General features: G+C 37.6%; 2 protein-coding genes across 2 annotated transcripts in view; both read left to right on the top strand.

Moving 5' to 3' along the window:
• Positions 1-18,386, top strand: part of LOC5577310 (frizzled) — a 383,014-nt gene that overhangs the window by 190,838 nt on the left and 173,790 nt on the right. The window lies entirely within an intron of this gene.
• Positions 7,865-8,852, top strand: LOC5577309 (40S ribosomal protein S3a). Its single transcript, XM_001663294.2, has one exon. The coding sequence runs from the start codon at positions 7,883-7,885 to the stop codon at positions 8,693-8,695; it is 813 nt and encodes a 270-aa protein (XP_001663344.1). The 5' UTR covers positions 7,865-7,882; the 3' UTR covers positions 8,696-8,852.

Genomic DNA, 18,386 nt, shown 5'->3' with positions numbered 1-18,386 from the left:
AGATATTTCTTGTATTGAAGCAAGATGTAGTGATTCTTCATCCTACAGTACAAAAATATGTAACGAAATTAGAATCGATTTTCTGCAATAACGCAAACAGAGCAACGATGAAGAGAAATCGACGAATGCAGAAAAGCCCTTATGAAAAAAAAAACAATGCTGAATGGAAATCGGTATTTCATTGCCAGTATCATCGATTTTTTGGAACTTCGAACTACTAGTTTTCCCATACGCATTTTTTTTAATGCAGAATGGTCTTGTGTACGGGGCCCAGATAGCCGTAGCGGTAAACGCGCAGCTATTCAGCAAGACCAAGCTGAGGGTCGTGGGTTCGAATCCCACCGGTCGAGGATCTTTTCGGGTTGGAAATTTTCTCGACTTCCCAGGGCATAGAGTATCTTCGTACCTGCCACACGAAATACGCATGCAAAAATGGTCATTGGCATAGTAAGCTCTCAGTTAATAACTGTGGAAGTGCTCATAAGAACACTAAGCTGAGAAGCAGGCACTGTCCCAGTGGGGACGTAACGCCAGAAAGAAGAAGAAGAAGGTCTTGTGTACGCAATTCTTAACGGAATCAGCGATCCGTATATGCATTTATACTGAATTCTCAACATATCTTCTGATGCATTCGCACTGAATGATCAAACCACTCAAATTATCTGTACAACAAACAAGCACTTACACAAGCATTTACATTCAAAAGCTAGGAATGCTACCCAATCCAGACATATGCTCAAGTTATGGTTTTGTTTGTGGATTTTGATGAAATTATATTAGAAAACTGTGTCTGTTTGTAATGGTTTCATCTAATGTGCTGATCATTCTTGAACAGATTTTTCGGGGATCTATAAGCCTATCAGTACATGAGTGCCGTAATCAGGCGCAAGTTGATCACTATTTAAATTTTTTTGTTATATTATTGTATTGATTTGCTTTTTAATAAAATGAATTCTTATAAAATTCCTTTAATTTTTTACAATTTCATATACAACTTATTTTTATTCAAAATAATGCATTTCTATCACAATGGGTCGTCTAAATTTACTCGTAATAGTTATTTTGGCCTTTCTCAAGGATCTTGTTTGAGTCCTTTTTTGTACAATTTATTCACATGTGATTTCTCATATGTTATCCCAAATGATTGTTTTTTAGTTCAATTTGCTGATGATAATGTTATTTCCGTAAGTGGATATAATAGAGAAATAATACGTCATTATATGCAAATTTGTTTAGATAATATTGGTTCGTGGGCTTACGATAATGGTTTTACGTTTTCAGTGCAAAAACTAAATATATTATATTTTCACGTAAACATTCCTCAGTAAGTGTAGATTTATTTCTTCATGGATATGAAATTGAACAAGTATTTGAATACAAATATCATGGTATTTGGAATGATTCAAAATTAAATTGGAACTTTCAAATTAAATACATCCAAATAATTTGTTCTAAAAGGATTAATTTTCTTCGTACAATTACTGGTACTTGGTGGGGTGCTCATCCTTCTGATATGATTATTCTTTATAAAACTACAATACGCTCAGTTTTGAAATATATGGTGCCTTTTGGTGCGTCATAACAAAATGGCTTCTTCCAAAATCATTAACATATTGTTATGATAGTATTGGTATTTGCAACATCGATGAAATATAACTGCTTATCACCTGATTGAATGGATAATTTATGCGAAGAAAAATGCTTCAGGTGGTATTTCAATATTTAATCAACACTTTCAGATACAGCATTATCAATTTCATTTTCACACAACTACACTTTCAAATAGAAAGTGCTTACCTTTTCGATTGTAATTCAGCGGCAAGCATTTGTGTTTTGAATTCCACATTGCGTTCACTACATTTCCACTAAACAAATCTTTAATTCACTTTCCTTAAAGGAACACATTTCCACCGCGATTTCAATATTTATAAAATTTTATCAACCGCATCACTCAAAACAATTATGGTGATGGTGTTCACTTGTTGCGAATCGACGCCACCACCGCACACTGAGACATGCCTGTGTTTATAATCTAAAATATTCATTTTTTTTCTGTCGTATTAATTTTTAGTGCGGAAAGGTTGGGCAAAACATAGAAACTTGAAACGCATACGTTGTTTGTTTTTCGATTCTCTAAAATTACAGAAACCATCTCTACGAAGCATAAAATCATACCAAGTGTTTATCAATTTGGACCACCCAAAATAATTGAAAAGCTCCACAGTGCGATGCGTCCGGATGCGTCTATCGTGCGTGCACAATCATCGCGATCGTTGAGCGCAGTGATGTCAGAGTTGCTATTTGTAAAATCATAGCATTTAATGTGGAATGATCACAAAAATCATTAAAACTTTATTAAATCAGTGATCTTGTGATGGAAAACTATTTGCAAAATGAAAAGTTTTTATAATATGCAGCAAATGTTCCGAAAACAAGCATATAACAATTTCTAGAAAAATCTGTCACCAATCACCTGGCAACACCGTCATCCCTTGCAAACATAAACCATACCGATGCATAACAAAAATATGCGATAAATCCAATAAAAAACAGAGAAATTCCGTTGCCTTTCATTAAATTGTAATGTTTTCTTTTGGTATGTACTATTGAACAGTTGATTTTGATTTCCAATACTCGTCAATCTACTAAATTTTCCATGTGTTTACATAAAAATATGCTTAACACAAATGTTATATTTTTTGTTTGTTTGTTTTGAAAACATACATGGAAAGGCGACACTACTACTGTTACATCAATGATGATTCTAATGATTCTTTGAGTTACACGCCGCTTCACCTTGGTTGTGCCACTCAAACTCATTTTTCTAAACTTGATAAAAATCAATTTCGTTGTTTAAGAATTTGTTTAAAATTAATGAATTCTACTCATACTAGATCTTGTCATATAAAAGTTATTTTGCTTCCAATACAACATGTGTGCTACTTGGGTAAATCTATTGAAATTTTGGCAAGAGTGGTTCCACTCAAAATTCGTTTCCATGAATTAAATTGTAAATTTTGTAAGTCAATGTTTCACAAATCACGGAATAAACCCTTCTAGTAAAATGTTAAACTCATTTAATCATTGTTCTACCGAAAATATATTACCTGGTTTTCCAAATACATTTTATAATTGTGATATTAAGTACATTCTTTTCAGACCTTTGTTGATAAATCTTTACATTGGGAATTAAATCAAATACCAAGACATATGTGTGTTCGATATGCCAAATTATGTTTTGAACGAAAATTTTGTGGCTTCGACCAAAAATTTATTTGTTACACAGATGGATCATTAATTCAAAATAGTGCAGATTTTGGAATTTATAATATTGATGTAGTCCATTTTTATAAATTGAAATCTCCTTGTTCTATTTTTGTAGCTGAATTGATAGTATTGTACTTAACATGTAATATAATGAAGGATCATCCTCCAAATATGTTCGTTATTTGTACTGATAGTTTAAGTTCTATTAATTCCATCGAATCTTCAAAATTTAATTTTAAAACCCATTATTTAATTTTATTGATACGAAAATTGTTATACGATATGCATTCTCAGGGGCTTATGATTAAATTTGTTTGGGTTCCAGTTAGGCTTACCAGATGAAAATTTTGGAAAGGAGTACATTTCGTATGACTGACTTTGAAAAAGGAGGACATCGTTTTTTTTCACAAAATCGTGAGATGCTCTGGCCACGTCCTTGTGACAGGTGGCTATAGAATATGCTTCTTGAACGTTTAGGGATTTTTGCGTAAAATGTTGACCTGGAATTGAAATCATGGCCTTCTGTTAAGTAAGCTGACGCGGATGCCAAATGACAGCAACCCGTATAAAATCTGATTTTCAGCACACCAAACTCAACATCCCAGAATTGACCATAACCACATATAATTCATTACCCAAAACTTTGCCCATAAATTCAGGGTAATCGAACCATGCACCCCCGCTGTTTTGTTTTGATGCTACATTTCGTTCCACGATGTTTCACTTTGCTGTATTCTGTTCCACGAGTTGAATGGTGTTTGAATTATTATTAATTTCAACAATTAGCATTAACAGGATACAGAACTAGAAAGTGTTAAGATTAAAAGCGGTCAAACGAACGGGGATTCCCGGTACTCTTGGGATTATACCATTTGGAGTAACTACGCAATCAGGGTAATGAAGTTAGGTATGGAGAAAATAGAATATACTTCAGAACAATAGTTATCAAAGGAGAATGTATAGCCGGAAACATCTTGATTTTAAATTGTATGAAGAACAGCGATTCGAGTAAAACAAGCGTTGTAAAACCTGGTAAACTCTCATTTTTCACAATTCTTATAGCTTGAATCTTAAACAGAATTTATGTAAGACAGAAGTGTTAAAATGCACCATGGTCAATATATTCTCATACACTTTTTCTTTCCTTTGGTATAATTTTACTGCAAGTAGAATAATCCTATGTTTTAGCGTTTCATTGCACTCTGGTAGTAGTAGACTAACGTAGAAGCTTGTTGATGAATTAGGATAAATAATTTCTATGATAGGTATTGAAATGTTCGTTGAAGTCGTATTTTGTATTTTTAATTTATAATTGAATATATTGGTCGATTTCATAAAGTAAAAATCAGAGCATATACAAACATATTTAGGAAACATTTAATATAATATAATTAATTAATATAATTAATTACGATTTGAATAGACTGATGAAATTAAAAAAAAATGTGTCCGATAACAACATTTAAAGTTTGACTTTTCCTATGAGCGTGTCGCAAGCAAACAATTTTTGTAAAGTCCTTGAGTTAAAAAATAGGTTTAAAATTTAAATAATTCCAAAATATTCCGTGTAGTGAATCAGTATTATTAAAAAATATATTCTACAATGATGTCAGTTAGACTAGCGCGAAATAATGGTACCTACCTAGAATTTGTATGAGAATATACTGGACACGGTGCATTTGAACAATTCGAGGGAGAAGACACTTACATGAATAGATTTTAAAAATTAAATTCTTCCATTTTGTAAAAGGAGGACATTTTCAGTCCAAGGGAGGACGGGAGGACATATGGTGAAAAAGGAGGACATGTCCTCCCAAGGGATACTATCTGGTAAGCCTAGTTCCAGTACATATTAATATATTTGGTAACGAACAAGCGGATTATTTAGCTAAACTAGGAGCTACTCGCGGAATTATTTTTGAACGAATTTTTTTGCATTCGGAATATTATGCTAAAATCAAAAGAAATGCTTTAGATTCTTGGCAAATTGATTGGGATTCTAGTGATAAAGGTCGATGGTGTCATTCATTTTTTTCAATTGTGGATGAAAGTACCCGGTTTAAAAAACTGTTTGTCGAAAGAAATTTCATATGCATGTTTTCGAGACTTATTTCTAATCATTATATTTGTAATAGTCATTTATATCGTATTACAGTGAAACCTCCATGTGTGTGTGTGTGTGATACAATCCACCTCCCACTGACCGGCAGTGCTTTTATGGAAGAAAATTGTATGCATGTATTTATTGATACCCTACGATATCTTTATATCTGCAGACAATTTTAGCCCAGGAGATGAAAGGTGATAGCTCTACTGAAATTCCAACGACCCATTTCAAGAATGGCAGTAAATACACACACATTCTGAGGTCATTTTCATTTACAGTAAGCCCCGCATAAAAACACTCAGATATCAAATGGATATATGAAATGCTTTTACACTTCCCGAATCGAAAATTAAATTTTCGACCCTGGCACGTATTTAGTTTCAATTTGTAATAGGTGAGCATGTAATAATAGAGTACGATTTTACCAGGATGTAAAGCTGTTTTTTTTTCGTCGCCGCGCTGGGGTTACCACGAAACACTATACACTTTTTCACTGCACTCGCAGTCAAAGGATCACACACTACTGAAACAATACGCGGGTCACGCCACTTTTCTTCTTTTGCCCCCCCTGCACTCCGCGTGTAACACGATTGATCCTGACAGCATCACTCGCCCCCGCAGGAGCAAGCGTCGCAGTCAAAGGATCACACACTACTCGTATTACAGTGAAACCTCCATGAGTCGATATTGAAGGGACCATCGGCTCATGGAAATATCGAGTCATGGAACAGCAATTCTTTGGAAAGCTGCTTCTAGGGACCATCATATTAACCATGAAATTATGTTTTTAGTATGGTTCCATGAGTCGATATCGAGTCATGGAACATCGACTCATGGAGGTATGGAGGTATTTCAAATTTATGTGATTGTAGAGAATCTTATCAAGATATCGATCTAATAGTTTTTTTTTATTGTTATAAAAATATTTTGCCTAGGAAAAAAATAATAAAAAAAATACAAAAATTCAGAAATTACAGTACCTATATCTGTTCGTGATATTCTTGGTAGCAAATCACTTCCTATGTTATGGACGAGAACAGCTTTCCCGGGAAGCTCACAAGATTGATCAGAGCAACGATGGACGGTGTGCAAAACTGCGTGAAGATCTCTGGCGAACACTCCAGTTCGTTCGAGTCTCGGCGGGGACTACGACAGGGCGATGGACTTTCGTGCCTGTTGTTCAATATTGCGCTTGAAGGTGTCATGCGGAGAGCCGGACTTAACAGTCGAGGCACGATTTTCACGAGATCCGGACAATTTGTTTGCTTCGCGGACGACATGGATATTATTGGGAGAAAATTTGAAACGGTGGCAGATTTGTTCACCCGCCTGAAACGCGAAGCAACAAGAGTCGGGCTAATGGTGAATGCGTCGAAAACAAAGTACATGCTGGTTGGCGGAACTGAGCGCGACAGGGCCCGCCTAAGAAGCAGTGTTACGATAGACGGGGATACCTTCGAGGTGGTGGACGAGTTCGTCTACCTCGGATCCTTGTTGACGGCTGACAACAATGTTAGTCGGGAAATACGAAGGCGCATCATCAGCGGAAGTCGTGCCTACTATGGGCTCCAGAAAAAACTGCGGTCAAGAAAGATTCACCCCCGCACCAAATGCACGATGTACAAAACGCTCATAAGACCGGTAGTCCTCTATGGGCATGAGGCGTGGACTATGCTCGAGGAGGACTTGCAAGCTCTTGGGGTTTTCGAACGCCGAGTGCTAAGGACGATCTTCGGCGGCGTGCAGGAGAACGGCGTGTGGCGGCGAAGGATGAACCACGAGCTCGCTCAACTCTACGGCGAACCCAGTATCGTGAAGGTAGCTTAAGCTGGAAGGATACGCTGGGCAGGGCATGTTGCAAGAATGCCGGACAACAACCCTGTAAAGATGGTGTTCGCCACGAATCCGATCGGAACAAGAAGGCGTGGGGCGCAGCGAGCTAGGTGGATTGACCAGGTACACCAGGACCTGGAGAGCGTGGGTCACAGTCGAGGATGGAGAGAAGCGGCCATGAACCGAGGGAATTGGCGAAATATTGTTGGCGAGGCTTTATCAAGATAATTGATGTAAAGCCAAATAAGTAAGTAAGTTCCTATGTTAAAAATTGTATACAAATTTTTCAGAGATATTAGTTATATTGTTTGATACTGCTTTGCTTTTTATCTCTTTCGTTTCAGAAATCAAGAAAATAACCTTCCCTTGTACCCTGCAATAATCCTCCCTTTTTGGTTACTTCCTTTTCAAGAATTCGGCTCTGATATGGATCACTTCCGGTTGAGCCTTTAGTTTTAACATTTATTTTTGTAACGTAATAAGAAAAGATAAAGATATTTTGTGCCCTTTTGAGAACGATTTCCAATTGATATCACTCAAAGCGGTTTTTCCCTCTCTTAAAATTTTTAGTTCAATAAATAAATAAATAAATATATAAGACAGTTGTACGAGTGATTCCCAGTGTTGTCTTCCGATCCATCACACGGATAAACTTTTGGATCGTGAAGTGTAATCATGGCGGTCGGCAAAAATAAGGGTACCTCCAAGGGAGGCAAAAAAGGATCGAAAAAGAAGGTTGTGGATCCGTTCACCCGCAAGGACTGGTACGATGTGAAGGCCCCGAACATGTTCTCGAACCGGCAGGTCGGCAAAACCCTGGTAAACCGTACCCAGGGAACCAGGATTGCCTCCGATGGTCTGAAGGGCCGCGTGTTTGAGGTTTCTCTGGCCGATTTGCAGAACGACACCGACGCCGAGAGATCTTTCCGCAAGTTCAAACTGATCGCTGAGGATGTCCACGGCCGTAATGTCCTGTGCAACTTCCACGGAATGGACCTGACCACCGATAAGTTGAGGTCCATGGTCAAGAAGTGGCAGACCCTGATCGAGTGCTCGGTCGATGTCAAGACCACCGATGGCTATCTGCTACGAGTGTTCTGCATCGGATTCACTATCAAGGATTCGGTTTCGCAGCGCAAGACTTGCTATGCCCAGCACTCCCAGATCAAGGAGATCCGCCGGAAGATGACCACCATCATCACCCGGGACGTGACCAGCTCCGATCTGAAGGAGGTTGTCAACAAGCTGCTGCCCGACTCGATCGCCAAGGACATCGAGAAGTCGTGCCAGGGAATCTACCCGCTGCACGATGTCTACATTCGCAAGGTTAAGGTCCTGAAGAAGCCGCGCTTCGATCTGGCCAATCTGCTGGAACTGCACGGTGACGGTGGCGGTAAGGGAGCCGAAGTGTCGACCGGTGCTGCTGAAGGTGGTGTCACCATCGACCGCCCCGAGGGCTACGAACCCCCAGTACAGGAGTCGGTTTAAGCCAAACTGTTAAGGCGTCTTAGAGTAAAGATAAAAAAAAAACAGAAAATTTCCGTTTGCGTAAAAGAAGGAGAACATCCGTTGTGAAGCAAGCTAGAAAAGAAGGGAGAGCGTGAGAGGAAATACAACCGAAACTGTTGTAAAAAAAAAAAAAAAACATGATGCATGGTTTTCCGACATTACCCGGAAAACCATTACCCGGAATGCAATTTACCGGAAGACCATTACCCGGAAAACCATTTACCGGAATGAACCATTTACCGGAAAACCATTACCCGGAAGGACCATTTACCGGAAAAAAATATATCTTCATTTCTCGACTTTTTCCATTAACATCCTTTAAACCGTTTTATGGTCATTAATGTCAGTATGTTGACTTAAAAATATTTAAAATGACTACCAAGGATAAGGTTCTTATTTAAAAATGCACCAGAAAGGAGTCTAAGATATCTTTATACTTGATCATGTCAATATGCACCATCTTCATATATTTGCATTTCATAAATGATTCACTCTTCTTTTAAAAATAAGCTGTTCTTTCAACTTATCTTTTCAGCTTGTCTTGGCTGAACTGGCTTTATTTGGCTACAACTATGTAACTTTACGTTTAATATTCGACCGTCGATGTCCAAATGTTAATATATAAGCAACGATTAGAATTTTTAATACTTTTCATCGAGTGTCAATTCGCCGAATGGCATTTCCGCAAACGTCATTCAACCGATTGTAAATCCCCGGTATATTCCTTTCTCTAAAATGACCCATTTCGGGTCATCTGATATTCACCCTTCTTTTTTTGGTTGGCGGTTCTTTCGAGTTCCACCGATCTCGGCATTTTTGGCAAAATGTGCTTAGTCGAAAATGACCAAATATCTTATTATTTTAATTGCTAATTGTTCTTTCTTGTTTATTACACTGGCTTGAATTCGGGGTACAGACATTCAGAGTTATAACATTCGGAGAAAAATAGCAATCAAATTCAAAGAAAAAGTAGATCTATTGAGGTTACAAAGATGGACGTTACAATGGCCAATACTGCCCATAACTGCATATTTGTCACATTCGACATTTTTGACGATTTCGAGGTAATACCGTGGAACATCATCAAATCACCAATACTTTCGACTAATTTGATAAAATCTGTGAGATTGTTCTAGAAAGATCGGAAAAAATACCAAGTTGTTTTGTCACATTGCTCAATATAACCGCATAACAGTCACATTGAGACCAGTGCGCATCGTACCTTCGTGCTGTGCGTACACGAATTCTCTCTGCTCTTGGAAGTTTTCTTAAAAACTACCTAAAGCAATAAAACAGTACTTTTCAGTGCTACAAAAACAGTACTTTTCAGTGCTAAAATTAAAAACGGTACTTTTCAGTGCTACTTAAACAGTACTTTTCAGTACTATTTTTTCTACTATTGATCCCTTTACGATCCTTGTTTGGACCCGTGCCTTCGATTTTTCGTTGGACCCGTTGGCGAAAGCTAGCGGTGGTAATCCTTCTTGGACACCGTCTTGGGAAAAAACCTTTCGAAGGTCACGTCTTCTTTCGTTTATTAATTAAACATGGTATCAACAACAAACAAAAGGAAGGGTGAATCTCTGAGTTCACTACTTCCTTCCAAAAAAGTGGGTTTTAAAACTGTCACTACACGTGGCAAGAATGGAAGAAAGGACGCTTCCCCGGAATGCGAACTTTCTTCCAAGGGTGAAATGAATAATTGTATCGAAATGAGCAATCAGTTCGATGCTCTAGACAAATTTTCCGAACACCAAATCGAAGCAGCCTCTAGCCCAGGCTCTTTGATTCAAGTGAGGAAGCAAAGAGTGCCGCCTATCGTGGTCAGTTGTTCCGAATTTGGGGGATTTAGGCAGGAGATCTTGAACTCCATTAGGGGAATCAAGGTTTCCTTCCAAATCGCAAAGAAAGGAGACTGTCGCGTTTTGCCGGAAACTCTTAAAGATCGTGAGCTTCTTCTCAAACATCTTGAATAGAAGAAGCACAATTTTTTTACTTATGACGACAAAACTGAACGTTTGTTCAAAGTTGTCTTGAAAGGTCTCTCAAGTGACTATAAATCACCTGAAGAGATCAAAAATGGAATAAATGATTTACTTGGATTTTCCCCAGTCCAAGTAATCATTATGAAAAAGAGAACCCAATCTGGCATTGTTCGGAAAGGGCTTTCTCAAGAATTTTATTTAGTTCACTTTAACAAAAAAGAACTAAATAATATTAAAGCTTTAGAAAAAGCAAAACTTTTGTTTGATGTCCGTGTGACATGGGAACATTTCCAGAAACCTGGAGGAAATTACCAGAACCCCACTCAGTGCCGTCGGTGCCAAAAGTGGGGTCATGGTACAAAAAATTGTCGCATGGATGCTAAATGCATGATTTGCGGAGGTTCTTCTCACGCCAAAGACGTCTGTCCAGTGAAGGAAGATACCACCAAATTCATATGTTGTAATTGCGGGGCTAACCATAAATCCAATTTTTGGAATTGTCCTTCACGAAAAAAGGTCATTGAGGCTCGTGCCAGGCAGATGAAAGATAATATCCGTTACGATAACGGTCGTTTCCGGAATTTGCCTGGTAGAGTATCGAACAATGCTCATTTTTCAGTTAACGATCGCTTGATTAGGAATCATACCCATCAGGAAGATCATAATCATGCTCAGTCACAAACTAATTTTAATCCGTCGGGTAGCCGTTCGAATCTTTCTATTTCGAATGTATCTACCCACGGTAAATCCTTTGCCGATATCGTAGCAGGAAATTCGAACTCCTCCCCTGCTCGATCCATGGGTACCCATTCTACTAGTTTCAAATCAAATGGAAAAAACCCTACCGCCACAGGTAACTCCGCTTCTTCGTCTACCGAAAATTCCAATGGGAAATCACATGACATGTCTGCCTCTGATTTTAATTTTCTAACTGAACAATTGAATCTAATGATTGATGCAATGTTCAAAGCCACCACTATGACTGAAGCAGTCCAAGTAGGTGTAAAATTTACAAATCAAATTGTTATTGGATTACGTTTTTCTAATGGATCCAAATAATAATTTAAATATTTTAAATTGGAATGCTCGTTCTCTGAATGGTAAAGAGGACGAGCTGTTTAATTTTCTTACGGTTAATAACGTGCATATAGCAGTTATTACCGAAACGTATTTAAAACCTGGATCTAAACTCAAAAGAGATCCTAACTTTTTTGTTTATCGTAATGATCGACTTGATGGGGCATGTGGGGGAGTTGCAATCATCATTCATAGGCGTATAAAACATCAACTGTTTTCATCATTTGAAACAAAAGTTTTTGAAACTTTAGGTGTTTCTGTTGAAACACAGTTTGGTAAATATACTTTCATAGCTGCCTATTTGCCTTTTCAATGCTCTGGGCAGCAAGTTAATTTGCTCCAAACTGACTTGCGTAAATTGACTCGCAATAAGTCAAAATATTTTGTCATTGGTGACTTTAATGCCAAACATCGGTCATGGAATAATTCTCAAAGTAATTCCAACGGCAGAATTTTATTTGATGAGTGCTCTTCAGGATATTTCTCAATTCAATACCCTGATAGCCCCACATGTTTTTCCTCTTCTAGAAATCCATCTACGATTGATTTGGTCTTAACCGACTCTAGTCATCTTTGTAGCCAACTGATTACTCATGCTGATTTTGATTCTGATCATGTCCCTGTTACATTTCAAATATCCCAAGAAGCGATTCTCAATCCTATCAGCTCCACTTTCAATTATTTACGAGCCGACTGGAATATATATAAAACGTATGTTGACTCCAATCTTGATGTTAACATTTCTTTAGAAACTAAACTTGATATTGACAATGCTCTTGAAACTTTAACAAATTCCATTGTTGAAGCCCGGAGCATTGCAATTCCAAAATGTGAAGTAAAATTTGAATCCGTGATTATAGACGATGATCTTAAACTCTTGATCCGTCTTAAAAACGTGAGGAGAAGGCAATTTCAACGCACTCGCGATCCTGCTATGAAAATTATATGGCAGGATTTGCAGAAAGAAATCAAGAAACGTTTTGCTCAATTAAGAAACAAAAATTTTGAAAATAAAATTTCTCAATTGGACCCTGGCTCTAAGCCCTTTTGGAAATTATCGAAAATCTTGAAAAAACCTCAGAAGCCAATACCGGCATTGAAAGAGGAAAACAAATTATTACTAACTAATTGCGAAAAAGCTCAAAAACTTGCTATGCAGTTTGAAAGTGCGCACAATTTTAATTTAGGACTTACTAGTCCAATTGAAAATGAAGTTACTCAGGAGTTCGAAAATATTCTCAATCAAGAGAACGTTTTCGAAAATGCCTGGGAGACTGATTTGGAAGAAGTGAGAACTATTATTAAAAAATTCAAAAACATGAAAGCTCCTGGCGATGATGGAATTTTTTACATCCTCATCAAGAAACTTCCAGAAAGTAGCTTATCATTTTTAGTTGATATATTTAACAAATGTTTTCAATTAGCATATTTTCCTGACAAATGGAAAAATGCTAAGGTTGTTCCAATTTTAAAACCAGACAAAAATCCTGCAGAAGCTTCTAGCTATCGTCCAATCAGTTTACTTTCCTCCATCAGTAAACTTTTTGAAAAGGTTATTTTGAACAGAATGATGGCCCACATCAACGAAAATTCAATTTTTGCCAATGAACAGTTCGGATTCCGCCATGGACATTCGACCACTCATCAACTTTTACATGTAACAAATTTGATCCGTTCCAATAAATCTGAAGGCTATTCTACTGGTCTTGCTCTTCTAGACATAGAAAAAGCATTCGACAGTGTTTGGCATGAAGGTTTGATTGTAAAATTGAAAAAAACTTTAATTTTCCAACATACATTGTTAGAATAATTCAAAGTTATCTGTCAAATCGTACACTTCAGGTTAATTATCAGAACTCCAAATCTGAAAGACTTCCTGTAAGAGCTGGTGTTCCCCAAGGCAGCATTTTGGGACCAATATTATACAATATTTTCACATCTGACTTACCTGAGCTACCTCAGGGATGTCAAAAATCTTTGTTTGCGGATGACACAGGCCTCTCCGCCAAAGGACGAAGCCTGCGTGTCATCTGTAGTCGATTGCAAAAAAGTTTGGATATTTTTTCTTCATACTTGCAAAAATGGAAGATTTCTCCTAATGCTTCCAAAACTCAACTAATAATATTCCCACATAAACCAAAAGCTCTTTATTTGAAACCTTCAAGTAGACATGTTGTCACGATGAGAGGGGTTCCAATAAATTGGTCAGATGAAGTTAAGTATCTAGGGCTCATGCTAGATAAGAATTTAACTTTCAAAAATCACATTGAGGGCATTCAAGCCAAATGTAATAAATATGTAAAATGTCTCTATCCCCTTATTAATAGAAAATCAAAACTTTGTCTTAAGAACAAGCTGTTGATATTCAAACAAATTTTCAGGCCAGCCATGTTGTATGCTGTACCAATATGGACTAGCTGTTGTAATACCAGGAAGAAAGCTCTGCAGAGAATTCAAAATAAAATTTTGAAAATGATTCTGAGGCTTCCTCCCTGGTATAGTACCAATGAGTTACATAGAATATCCAATGTTGAAACATTGGAACAAATGTCAAATACAATCATTAATAATTTCAGGCAAAAATCGTTACAATCTTCTATTGCCACGATTAATGCGTTATATGTTTAGGTTAAGTTAGGTTAAGTATATTAAAAACATTTTTTTTTCTCTTATAAGCAGGTGAAATCAACTCACCTGTAAAAAAAAAAACTGAACTGCTACGGCAAATGAAATGTAATATGTTGTTAACAAAATGTTAATTAAATCTTAAATTTGTTTTACCAAATTAGGATGATAGGGTTGTAAAATAACACAGAACACCTAGATATAAGAAATGAATGTAATGTTTGGAATGATACTAATAAAGAAATTAAAAAAAAAAAAAAAAAAAAAAAAAAAAAAAAAAAAAAAAAAAAGTCACATTGAGATTATACATAGGCCTCGTAATGTTGTGGCAAATAAATTTATATCAGAATTATTTTCTGACTATTCAACCAATATGTGAGATGAGCTGTACAAAATTTCAGCTTCATATAAGCATTTTTGAGTTCTCGGTATTTTTTTGAAATTTTAGGGCCTTCCCATACTGACGAGAAATCCACACTTGCTACTCTATTTACTCAGTGCCTACTTTTGTCGAATGTTACAAATATGCAGTTATGGGCAGAATAGTGTCCTTACTCTCAATCACCAAGGCACTCTTAGTTTTTGTCTTGATTTTTTAGCTTTCCCCAAACCTGGGAGGGAGAAACCAATACAAAATTTCTGTACGTCATAGTGAGCCGGGATGCCGCTGTCACGATCTGTCACTGTGAACCCAGATCTCAAACATTGGACTAACATGGAAAAAGCGCGTAACTGATTAAAACACATTTTCGTATTTCATCAAAAGTGACAAAAATCGAATGAAAATCAATTCATGCACATCATGTAAGTAATGTCACGTGAACATCTTTCAATATGATTCAATCAAATTTTGGTATCGTGATATTCGTTCATAATTTAAGGTGGCAAAGTGCGGCAAAGTGAAGTTATTCAGTAAGATCAAGCTGAGGTTGGTAGAATTGAATACCGCCGGTTCAAAATTATTTCTGGATGACAAATTTGACAACGTTTCAGAGCTAGAGTACTTAAATACTTGCCAAATTATGAACGAATGCAAAAATGGTCGGTTGACATAGGCTCTCAGCTATTAACTGTAGAAATGCTCCTAGATAGAACAGCTGAGAAGCAGGTTTTGTCCCAGTTGAGTCGTAACGCTAGCAAGTTGAACAACATATTTGGCCCATAGCTGTTTGGAGATGTCTTTTGAAATAGTGTTTATGGAAACCGAGGGAGTCGAGAATGTCCATGGTTAGCGTGACATAATTTGTGCTGTGCATCAATGAAAGATCGTCGAAAATGGAAGATTTGGCTTTCCGGGTAATGGTGCATTCCGGTAAATGGTACATTCCGGTAAATGGGTTTTCCGGGCAGTGGTACATTCCGGTAAATGGTCTTCCGGTAAATTGCATTCCGGGTAATGTTATTCCGGGTAATGGTATAGAATCTGATGCATTGTTTTACATCCCAAGGCCTATAATTAGTGGAGTCCTTGGAGGACCAAAAACATCCGTACACATCAAGAAAATATTCTAATGACTTAAATCAATGGTACCTAGGACATCGGCACAACCTAGTAAACACACGATCGTGTTTGATAGTATATATTTGTACAAAAGTGGAGACGATATACGTTAATTTTATATGTAGCCTTATGGTACATGTACGTATATCGCCTACAGTTTTATACTCTTATGCACTATGGTATACGATTTCATGTTTACTGTGAAATTATAGGAATACTCCTTTTACTGCAATGAATAGATAAGGGCCTGTTCCATAAAAAAACATCAAAAGATTGCTAAATAGTCAGTACACTGCAGTTATATATTCCAGGAAGTTTTTGGATGAACTAGAATACCTGTTGTACAAAACGATTTTTCATTATATAACATTCTTCTATGGTCCAGTATTGTGAAATATTCTTCTACATAGAAATGATAAATCGAGCTTAATTAGCTCATGTAGAATCATATGCCCAAACTGCAAAAAGTGCTTGCAAGACCTAAACTCTAGATCTTAAATTGAGGGTAAGGTGCATATCCTTGGGAGAATCTGCTTGGAGTGCATGATTATTTATAAATAGCCATTAAATTTTATAGTGTTATATTTTTCTAAGAAAACGACTCAAATTTGGCCTACGGTAGCAAATAACTGAATTGATTACAATGCAATTTTATTACATAAAATTACTCCCGAAAGCTACACTATTTCTATCCGCTTCAACATTATTCCTGTTCATGCACCAAATGACGACACACATTATACAGTGGTTTGATTTATCGCCTACCAGTTTATTTATTGCCACTCCTCCGCGATAGAAAGCTCGGCCACCACACTTTGTTGCATCGAAGCGAAGGTCCATCTGTTCCTGGGGCTACCAGCGAGATGCGATGCGATCCTATCCGATCCGATGAAAAGAACGCGCAACAGGTTGTTTGGTGCTTTTCCAGCAGGGTGCAATTAAACAACAACGATTCTTATTGAACGAACGAATGGACAACGGAGCTTGTAGCTACAAAATACCGTCATCGTCTCAACAAGCTGCCATTGGCTTGGCAGCGAAACAACGACAAACGATCAAGAACAGAACGGCAACTTTCTGCTGCATCGTCAACCAGTTATTACCGGGAGTAATAGATCAGATTTGCGAGCTGTCTTCTTGTGGCTTTCGCGTTTGCTACCGCACTCACTATCAGAACACTGCGCACTGGGCTCATAGAAGAACACTTCGCGGTAAGGAGGGTCACTATGCATAAGTAGGGTTAAATCACCATATTTCGACCCATAGAATCAACAATCGTATGAATATCTCCCAAAGATAGTACAGCGATTCGTTTGCACGAAGGGCAATCCCAAAAATTAGACTTATTATTGTCCCCGCAATTTGCGCATAAAAACTTTTTGGAACCTTCCTTCACTAGACAGACGTCCTTAGCGTGAAAAGAACCTCCATAAATCATGCATTTAGCATCAGTGCGGCAATGTTTGGTACCATGATAAATATAACTATAATTGCACGAAAAAAATGATGACACATTGCAGTGAAACATTTCAACGAAATCTCCACACAAAACTGAGTGTTCGGAACATGTTTTTTTTTTCAGAATTAGAGACAAAATTGAAGGTATTTTAATGAATCTGTTCCGAATTGAAATAAATATTTTTTGACAATGGGTCGAAAACTAGCACAGGGTCAGAAATTACACCCCTTACCCTCCAATCGCGTGGATCGTTGACTCATGAATAAATAGTTGCAGGCACTTTGGCCAAACCAGCCATTTCTCCAACTATGACGATGCGCCGTGTAGTAACGTGCATACGAACCATGTCGTCCATGTTGGGCTGAAACGAAGGGAGTAATAAATTTTCATGAAAAAAGTTCTGTATACAAATAAATCCTGCGGTGCGAAACGAAGCACTGGAAATACTCCACACACACGCGCCCCACGGTACCTACATGACACCACCGGCGGCGGGCGACGACGACCACCCCGACCTCTACCGATCTGTATTGCTGCGGCGGGGTGGATGCTTGTCCCGTTGGTTGTAATACACACAGGTACAAAGTTGAGGCGCACAGTCTCCGTTGCTCCAAGCCACCGGACAGGGCTGATGGCGAGTTACTTTTAAGCGATATGGCTATTGTTTTCGACTGGGTCACTAAACATTCAAAAAAAGTCACTTTATCCAGAAAAATCATCATCAATGTCACTTATTTTTTCATTCCGATAACAAATATATTATATACTAGTGGTCCCGGCAAACTTCGTCTTGCCATCAAGTAGGCTGTTGAAAACCGCTACGAATCGTGTCATACAAACTGACAGTTCCGTTCACTCTCGTTTTTCTGACTTTCCCGGTGAATATCCTGGAACTTTTATACACAGAAACACGTCGGAACCCTTGACGAACAAAATGGAGAAAGTATCATCTAAATCCGCTGACCCGTTCGTAAGCCATTTCGTGACATACAAACACCATTCCATTTTTATTTATATAGATTT

This window comes from Aedes aegypti, chromosome 3 (assembly GCF_002204515.2).
Source record: "Aedes aegypti strain LVP_AGWG chromosome 3, AaegL5.0 Primary Assembly, whole genome shotgun sequence".
Taxonomy (NCBI): domain Eukaryota; kingdom Metazoa; phylum Arthropoda; class Insecta; order Diptera; family Culicidae; genus Aedes; species Aedes aegypti.
The sequence above is the reverse complement of the archived record's forward strand: the minus strand, read 5'-3'. Positions and strand labels throughout refer to the sequence as shown.